This window comes from Thalia democratica, chromosome 9, assembly GCF_965202585.1.
Source record: "Thalia democratica chromosome 9, ktThaDemo2.hap1.1, whole genome shotgun sequence".
NCBI lineage: Eukaryota > Metazoa > Chordata > Thaliacea > Salpida > Salpidae > Thalia > Thalia democratica.
Window position 1 is genome coordinate 8,934,937 of NC_139173.1, and position 10,544 is coordinate 8,945,480.

Below are 10,544 nucleotides of genomic sequence, written 5' to 3' on the forward strand. Positions count from 1 at the left end.
AAGGTTTCATTTCATTTTAAGTATTTGTTGTCAACATATTTAAAACTAGTTTGTTTTTCAGAAATATTCCAAAACAACGGTTTTTACGTGGTTTACACTTTTTTTAAATTTTATTACATAATTTACCCTCAATCTACAAAATAGTGTTAAATTTTAAGATAAAAACTCGATTTTTTGAACTTTCAGCTTCGAAAATATAAGAAATCGTAATATTTAGAGAGTTTGTTCGACTTCAAAACATTTACAGTTAAATGCTAACTTATAAATTGGTATAATCATTAACTTACATAATTGTAATAAAGAAAATTTACCCCCTAACATAAGTGAATTAACCCCAGGAGTAAGTTTACCTCAGGTTAAAAATCGCTGGTCCATGATAATATTTTTAATAATTATAAGTAGTTTTAATTTTTGTTTTCTTTTCTAATTAAACAAAAACTATTTTAAATAAAACTTCATGTTAAAAAACTTACATCTTACATATCATACTATTTTAATGTATGTTGGAGCTTTTAGTTTGGTTATTATACGAAGTTTATGTAAGATTTTAATATTTACTCTGGAGTCTAGTGTGAAAAACATTGATTAAGATATGGATTTTATCAGTCATTACAATGTTTGTGGCCCTGAACTTTTTGATTTCGTCCCTTTGTTGAGGGTTTTAAAACTTTGTTTACGTAAACAGCTTATCTATAATATATTAAAACTCAAAAACTAACAATTGAAAAACTAATATTTTAAAAATTTGATACCTAAAAGTTTAAAACACAGCAACAACTAATTTTATTTTCTATATATTTATTCTAAACGACATACACATGTATGATAAAATAATGCATTGAAAAAGTCCTATAAAAGCTAATAATTAAATTTTAGTTGAAATAATCCTTCAAGGATTGGCCATTTTGCTTCCACAACTGAATTTTGAGCCCGATCTGCTCTACACATTGCTTGAATTTTCTCTCACAAGTCTTTTTAACTTTGTCAGTCAAAAATTCTTTAACTTCTTTTAGCATTTCTTCGGTGGCAAAGTTAGGAGTAGAAGCTTCAACGATCTTGCCTAAGTGAGGACTTCCCTTGAACTTGTTGTAAAATACATCCCAATGTTCCTTGACAAATTTCCAAGATTCATCTCTACCAAGCTTGGATCCTGTTGCCATGCCATACAAGATCTTGTATTTTTCGTTGTCACGAACGTGGCTTGACATCATGTACTTTTGAACAAGTTTGAGACATTCCAAACCCTGTACGCACCCGAGAGCTGCTTCGATTTCACTCTTCTCTTCCATGGAATCAACTTTCTTGTGGAGCTCTACCATCTTGTTGAAAGCCTCAAGACCTCCTTTTGACGTGTAAACTTCGTAGACGGAAGCACGAATTTCGGGACTGATTGGTGTTGAGTTCTTAAAGAAGTTGTTCATGATTTCTGTGCACTTTTGGTTGACTTGGTCGTCGTTTGAAGCTTTGATGAGAAGCGCTCTCAAGCTGGCATCCAAATGAGATTCATCTTGTTTGGCTTCCATTCCAACATGGGCCATGACGCTACTGAAGAGATCTTTTTTGAATTGGGAAAACTTGTTTGAAGCTTCATCGTCATTCCACATAAGCTTAGTCATTGCGCTAAGGCTTTTGATTATCTCTTTCCACACTGGATATTCCTTTTCGCCCTTGAAAACTTTTAGCAACTCAAGATATGTGGCAAACGAAGTTTGACCAGTTGTAGCCATTGCATGGACGTCACTGACTATGTTGAGACGATCAAAGCAGTCAAGTTGTCCTTTTTCAACTACAGTAATTAGTTTGGACAAAATATCTTGGCTGTAGTTCACTCTGTAGAAGCCAATAAACCTTGGGTTGATTTTAAACCAGTCGTTTGCACCGACACCTTCTACTGTGATCTGATCTGACTTTGATGAAAAGATAAAAGATTGATGTTCATCAGAGGTTGATGTGGATATTGTGATTGGCACTTGCCACAAACTGTCACTTTCATCAGATGAGGAAATAGAAAACTTTTTCTTGGACAAATTAAGTGTTACAGAGTTGTCGTTTTGGCTGGCAATAGACACATCAATAACAGGGTATCCCATTTGTTTGGTCCAAGTTGACATAACCTGCTCAACTGGCTTGCCGCTAGCATCTTCAAAACATTTCCACAAATCTTCTGTTTGTGTGTTGGAGTATGCATGCTTTTTAAAATACGCCTTCATGCCTTCTTTGAACTTATCTGATCCGATCCAAGAGTGAATCATTCCTATGATATTACTTCCTTTTTGGTAAGAAATAGCATCGAAGATTTCCCCAATTTCACCTGGATGATTGACTGGAATTTCAATAGCGTGACTGTTTTCTAGGCTGTCAGCATCTAATGCCTTTATTGTGACATCATTAACGTACTGCTCCCAAACTTTCAAGTCATGGTCACAAATGTGTCCTGCATCGTACATCATAAAAGTTGCAAACCCTTCGTTGAGCCACAAGTGAGTCCACCATTCCATGGTGACCAGGTTGCCAAACCACTGGTGAGACACTTCATGGCAAACAACGATTGTTACCCAACATTTCTGCGCTACGGAAGATTCTTTTTCGTCTACGAGAAGAGCTGACTCTCTGTAAGTGATCAGTCCCCAGTTTTCCATGGCGCTGCAAGCAAAGTCGGTGATAGCAATCAAATCGAGTTTGTTCATTGGGTATGGGCAGGAAAAGAACTCTGTAAAGTACTCCACTGATTTGATAGTGACTTCCAAAGGGTACTTTCCTTGACTTGATTTTCCTGGTGGAGTGTAAACTTTGACTTCGACGCCGTCATTAGTCTTGCCTTGAACGTAGTCGAATGCTCCTACTACAAAAGCCAGCAGGTAAGTTGACATCTTCTTTGACTTTGCGAAGACGACCTTCTTTGTTACTTGATCTTCAAGAACTTCTTCGCTGATGACATTCATGTTTGACAAGGCGACGAGTTCTTTTGGTACAAATAATGTAGCATCAAAAGTTGCTTTTAATGCAGGCTCGTCCCAGCAAGGAAGGCATCGTCTGGCGTCGGTTGCCTCGAACTGAGTGATCAGGTTGTAATATTCAACACCGTCCTTGTTTGTGACTTTGGTGCGGTAGAACCCGGCCATTTCATCGTTGTGAATTCCTTTGAAACTCATGCTGAGGACTGCAGGACCCACAGGAATAACATCTTCGAAAACAAGAGTGCAAGTCTCATCATCTTTGTTGAGATTCACCTGAGTTGGAACGAAAGTAGCTCCTGAATGTTGAAGGCTGCACTCTTTGATTTCTAATTCTTTGCTGTTCATTTTGATTTCATTCGTGGCTTCATTGACCTGTTTAAAAAATAATTTTTAGTCTTTAATCCGTTTTTGATTATACTTTTTATCGGTATGGTCTATAATGTTGCGTGGTTTAATTATTAATAGTTATATGTTAATAGCTAAAAGTATGTTTAGGTGTTTATTACTTAATTAAAATTATAAAATTCTTAACCATACTTTTAAAGCCTAAAACAACAAATAAAGCATAAAAAAAAAATTTCATTTACAAATTAAACTTGGTGGTTAATGAGTATAATTACTGTCAGCATAAAAGTTTTACTAAAACTTACATTTAAGTCAACTGATTGGTGTCCTTCAAAAGTAAAAGTTTCGAATGAAGGTTTCAATGTGACATCGTAGTTTGTAGGTGTAACGTTGGTAGGCAAACGAGAAAACTCCATTGTAGAATTTATTTTAATTAGATAGTTACGTCTGTTAAGATATAGTTTTTTAAGATGTTGGTAATTTTCATTAAATAATTATCTATATAATATTATATTTGAAGACAATACTGTGCAAATTTAAATCCTATATATGCATAGTGTAACATAATAAGTTTATCATTGCTAAATTAGGCTACATTGCATATGCTAAAAAGTTATGCACTATACTTAAATACTTAAACTATTACATTGTTAAATAATCAACAAATAAAATACGAATACTTATAAATTTTTGCATTTTTTTCTGAAATTTTATTTGTAATAGTAAAAAGTATATTTAATGTTCACAATGAAATTAATATTTTCAACAATTTAACATAAATTTGACAATTTAAAATTATAGACTAAAGTTGGCCACTATCCTGGATTCCTAAAATTAAATTTAGCTTAAATAAAGTTGAGTTTGAGAAATTTTGAAAGAAAAGTCTAGAATTTGAACAAAAATCACTGAAAAACCTGGATTTTAAACAATTTTTACATAGTAACTAGTGAAATTTGGATAATACAAAAAAGTTTATCACATGGATAAAAATTGTTCGTCATCATCAAAATTTTTTATTAAAGACATGATTTAAAGTAGCTTTACATTATTTTTACAATGTTGTTATACTTTTTTAATTAATCTTCTACTTTAAACATAAGCGTTAACTAAAAATAGACCAAAAACTAGTTTTTTCATTAAACCTGGAAGAAGTTTTAAAAACCTGGAGATAATTTGCCAAAAACCAGTGGTCACCCTGATAATTGCAAAATGATGTTTTTACTTTAAACATAACTTTTAACTAAAAATAGACCAAAGACTAGTTTTTTCATTAAACCTGGAAGAAGTTTTAAGAACCTGGAGATAACTTGCCAAAATCCAGTGGTCACCCTGATAATTGCAAAATGATATTTTTACTTTAAACATAACTTTTAACTAAAAATAGACCCAAAAATAAATATTTTCATAAGGCCTCAAAGAATTTTAAAAACCTGGAGATAATTTGCCAAAAGCCAGTGGTCACCCTGATAATTGCAAAATGATGTTTTTACTTTAAACATAACTTTCAACTAAAAATAGACCAAAAATAAATATTATCATAAAGCCTCAAAGAAGTTTTAAAAACCTGGAGATAACTTGCCAAAAACCAGTGGTCACCCTGATAATTGCAAAATGATATTTTTACTTTAAACATAACTTTTAACTAAAAATAGACCCAAAAATAAATATTATCATAAAGCCTCAAAGAAGTTTTAAAAACCTGGAGATAATTTGCCAAAAGCCAGTGGTCACCCTGATAATTGCAAAATGATGTTTTTACTTTAAACATAACTTTTAACTAAAAATAGACCCAAAACAAGTTTTTTCATTAAACCTGGAAGAAGTTTTAAAAACCTGGAGATAATTTGCCAAAAGCCAGTGGTCACCCTGATAATTGCAAAATGATATTTTTACTTTAAACATAACTTTTAACTAAAAATAGACCCAAAAATAAATATTTTCATAAAACCTCAAAGAAGTTTTAAAAACCTGGAGATAATTTGCCAAAAGCCAGTGGTCACTCTGATAATTGCAAAATGATGTTTTTACTTTAAACATAACTTTTAACTAAAAATAGACCCAAAAATAAATATTTTCATAAAGCCTTAAAGAAGTTTTAAAAACCTGGAGATAACTTGCAAAAAACCAGTGGTCACCCTGATAATTGCAAAATGATGTTTTTACTTTAAACATAACTTTTAACTAAAAATAGACCCAAAAATAAATATTTTCATAAAGCCTCAAAGAAGTTTTAAAAACCTGGAGATAACTTGCAAAAAACCAGTGGTCACCCTGATAATTGCAAAATGATGTTTTTACTTTAAACATAACTTTTAACTAAAAATAGACCCAAAAATAAATATTTTCATTAAACCTCAAAGAAGTTTTAAAAACCTGGAGATAACTTGCCAAAAGCCAGTGGTCACCCTGATAATTGCAAAATGATATTTTTACTTTAAACATAACTTTTAACTAAAAATAGACCCAAAAATAAATATTTTCATAAAGCCTCAAACAAGTTTTAAAAACCTGGAAATAATTTGCCAAAAGCCAGTGGTCACCCTGATAATTGCAAATTGATGTTTTTACTTTAAACATAACTTTTAACTAAAATTAAACTCAAAAATAAGTATTTTCATAAAGCCTCAAACAAGTTTTTAAAACCTGGAAACAAATTTCAAAAAACCAGTGGTCACTTTAAAAATTGCAAAATAATACCCATTTCTAAATTTAAAAATACTAAGAATAAAAACTCAACTAAAGTATTGTTCTAGTTTTTTTCAAATATTTCTCTTTTTAGTTTTTTGAAAAAGGGGAAGGGTATAAAAAATTATTAAAATTTAAAATCAACATTAAAAAAATATATATATAAAATGTGGCAACTAAAAATAGTATTACTATTCAATAAATTTATTTAAATCTATATTTACTTTTTAATTTAAAAAATGTAGGAAGGAAAAAAAGAGAAAATTAAAAAAAAAACTTTTATAATACTAAGTTTGTGCAATATAACAACTTAAACAAAATGACTGTTCACTTGACTTAACATTCATACACTTCTAAAACATAAATCTAACAAAAAATATAACTACATAACCTGGAACTTTATCTATACTAAGTTTACTCTAATTCTAACTTCATTTAATCATCTACACAAGTGAAAACAGTCTTTTTATATTCGCCTGCGCGTAAGTGAACGTTTGTGGTTTGTGGTGTGGTGACCTCATAACTCGAGACATAACTATTGGGCATAGTATTATGAGAGAACTTAGGGTTTCATAACCCACGGCGAATTCAGAGGACTTTTTTGCTTTAACTTATTTAAAAAATTTTAGGCTAACCCAGAACAGCGACAGCGTGTGGTGAAAAATCCCGTAAATTTTTAAAATAATTTTTGTCTAAAGCCAAAATGGTGCAATCTAATGGATTTGCGACACCTAGCGGTTAATTTTTTTCAAATTAAAATTTAAATTATAAGATTTTAAAAACTATTTAAAAAAATCTAATTTTGCGCTGCGTTAAAAAAGGGGCAGGTTGACTACACCTAAACTTTAAAGATTTTTCTAGAAGTTAGAGCTTTTGAACCTCACACATTTAATTTTTGTGAAGTCAACAAGTGTAACTACATATATTATAAAGCCTTTTTAAGTAATTTCTTAAGATTAGATATTTTTTTTTACCTTGTGTGTAAAAAAACATGGTTCGTATTTACATGAAGTTATTTATATTAAGTAACAAAAATGAAAATACTGGAAAATTAATTTAGTTTACATTTAGACTATAAATAATTTCGGCATATCTATGTAATAATAGGTCAAAAAAAGTTATATTCATTCATTTATTATTCAAAATATTAATCGTTTTCTGTTTTCATAGTTCAACTTAATTTTATTCTAAAAAATTCTCTTAAAATTAATTTTAAAACCTATTTTATATGCTTTTTGTTGTAATTTTTAAAAATATTTAACATTTAACTAGATTAAAGCCTAATAATGGATAAACTTCTATGCGCTTTTTATAGTTTGAATTTTGTTTTAACACGGTTAAAAGAATATTTTTAAGGTATAAATAACAACTAACTCTAGAATTAAGAAAACCTGTATAGGAATTAGTAATAGCTCGCTGAGGAATAAGTAAAAACTATGAAAAGCTGTTAACTTTTATTGCTTTATTCTTCAAGGAAATGAGATCTTTAAATAGAAATTCTGTCTGAGTATGAATAATTTCTTATGTTAAATTTACTAAAACTTCAACCATAAAAAAAATGTTTAAAAGCTTACACAAGTTTAAAAAATTACAGTTATTTCACGTTCATTAAAAGCTAACCTTCAAAAACAAAGGTTTATATTCAACTAAGCATAAACTTTTTATGAATAAGTTATTAAAACCTTTTTGGTTATTTTCTCTCTAGTATTAATAAGCTTCATAAATAAGTACACACTTTCTAAAACAGTAGTCATTACAAGAAGTCTTTTGTTAGTTTTAGATTGACTGCAAACCCAAACGAAGTGAGTTTGAATCTTGGCAAAACTTTTCCTTATATTAAGCTTAACTTCACGTATAAGTTTGTTTTTACCTTTAGGCTCTTAAAATACAACTGGTACTTGTCCTGTACAGTTAAAATAATGATGTTACAACTATTTTAAACAACTGTAGCCCATGTAAGGCCTTTTCTATATTCCGCGAGCAACTTTTTCTAGCGAATTTGGCCCGTTACTTATGAAAGGCTGCCGTAACCTGTTACTTTACTTATGTAGAGTCCTATGTACAGTGAATTATTATAAAATGTTCTATCCTTGGGTTTTGTATTTAACATGACAATAATTTGTACAAGTTATAAATAGTTTATAAAAAGATAAAAATTAAAACTCAACACTTTCAAAGTAGAATAGGCTCTACATTAAACTTTATCAATCAAGCTTGTCATAAGCAAGAAACTGTGTACCATTATATCGAACGTTTGAAATAGTAGTTTCAACAATCACGTTTGTACTAGAAATAAATTGTGTGAGTAACACTAAATGTTCCTTTTTTTCAACTGTATTATTTAGCCTAAAATATTTTTGAAAAATGTTATTCAAGACTTTATCTCAGCAATGTTTAAAAACATCCTTTAATCTTCTTTATTAAAGCTAGTAAGGTACTTTATATAAACATATAAGTAAACGCAACTATTCTCAAAGGTTTAGTAACTGAGTACAAAAAGATTTGATAGAAAATAAAAACGTGTACAATGAAGTTAATTTTCAAAACCTAAATAACATTATACTAGATTTTTTTACTGGTTTTTGTGCAAACAGCTAGAAAGTATATCAATTAAAATTTTAACTTAATTAAAAATCATTGTAAAATTTGAATTGAGTATTAAGTACCTAATTAAAATCAATTTTGAATAATTTAAATGATGGATTCCTTTCAAAAACCAATAGCTCTTAACTTCCCACGTTGCCATAAATTATTAGAAATAATAATACTAAATGTTTGGCAAGTGGATACAGATTAGCACATTACTGACTGTGTCGAGGCAGGCAGTACGGAGATAATAAACTTTCTTCATTTTAAGTATAAAACAAGGTTGTTGGAGTAAAAAAAATAAATTTTTCAACTTTTAAAAACCATTTGATTAAAGGATATAATCAAACTTCCGCACTTAACAAATATTTAGAGGCTCAAAAAAAAGTTGCCTTTTGAACTTTTAGACCAGGGGCTTACAATTTTATTTTGAATATAAAACAATTTATATCACAACACAATTTATTTAATGCGAGAAAGTTATATAAAATTTGAGATGGTACTGAATTTCTTCTTTCCTTTTCACAACATCAGACCGCAGTTGTATACCACCAGAATTGAAAACCTATAAGAATAATATATAATTAATGTTCCATAAAAAAAGTACAGTTGTAGCTGTTACATACAGCTGTTGCAGTCAAAACAAACAACTCATATAAAATAACAAATAAAAAAGTACAAGCTTAGGTAAAACAAACTAATTTGAATTATTTGAATATTTTAACAATTATACGTATTAAAGTTTTAACTAAATTCAAATAACTTTGCTTACCACAAAGGTACAAGTGGTAATTTTTTTGTTAAAAAATAGCTAATACAGCTTCAAACTTTTTGATAGCCTAAATTTTAAAGTTACTGAATTTTAATCTCTTTAAAATAACTTTATGATAGATTTGTAACAGAAATTATAATACAAACAAAGCAAAAAACATAGACGTTTATAATTTTAGATAAAAACTCAAAATTCATTAAACAAATGACAACAAATGATTTACTAGTCACTTTATAAATAAACTGAATGCAAATAAAGACGTTTGTATGAGTTATAATACTATTTTATTGCAATAACAACACTTTTTACATTTAACAAATTTGTTTGAGCAGTTTTTTTTCGAAATTCAACTAATTTATTTCTCAAAGCTAAATAAATATGAAAAAAACTATTTACAGGGTTGCCACTCTTTGTTGCAAAAAATCTTCCCTGAGTGACCAAAAATTTCCCTGAGTAACCTTAAACTTCCCTGAGTATTTTTCAAATCTTAAAAAAAAAATTTCTCTTCTAACACAAATTATTAATACCTCATTCTCATTTTTCTTCTTTAATAATAAAAGGAAGGTTGTATGTGTATGCTTCTGCATTAAATTTATGAAAAAAACTGTTTTCAAAAACTCAATCTTAAAAGGCTTAAACCAATTAAAAATTAAAAACTAAATTTTTGCACAACTTTTTGTAAACTTGTTAGTTAACTTTCTACATAAAAGAATAAAGTTTAATTTGTTTGACATTTTAATTGACAAAATTTAATTATACTATAATAATAATTTCACATGAAGAACTCACTTAAATGCATACATAATAACTTCATTATGACTTGTATTTCTTTCCTAGCAACTGTTCTGAATGCAGTAAATAAAACTTAAAATAACATTATTGTAAAAAAACCTGCAAAAAGAAAGTTTAAAGAAATAGCTAAAAAAATATAAGTAACTAAAAATAAAAAGTTTATTAGAACTTTTCAATGAATAGTTAACAACAACTTTCATTTCTCTAAACTGTTTGATTTTACTTAAGTAAATATAAATTTAAAACTTTAAAAAACTACAATGTTAATACTAAGAATATTGAAGAGCTAGCCGCAAGGCTAAAAAAATTCTAAATAACCACTTAAATAATAAAAATTACTACTTTTGAACAAAATATTGAAACTGGATTAACTAAACCTCATTCTAGATCTAGAAAAAAATTTCCCT

At 28.9% G+C, this 10,544-nt stretch overlaps 1 protein-coding gene across 1 annotated transcript; it reads right to left on the bottom strand.

Moving 5' to 3' along the window:
• Positions 1-872: 872 nt before the first annotated feature.
• On the bottom strand, positions 873-3,718 carry LOC145844753 (puromycin-sensitive aminopeptidase-like). Its single transcript, XM_082952173.1, has 2 exons — positions 3,608-3,718; positions 873-3,329 (listed from the first exon to the last, which is right to left on the bottom strand). The coding sequence occupies exons 1-2, from the start codon at positions 3,716-3,718 to the stop codon at positions 873-875; spliced, it is 2,568 nt and encodes an 855-aa protein (XP_082808299.1).
• Between the last annotated feature and the right edge of the window lie 6,826 nt (positions 3,719-10,544).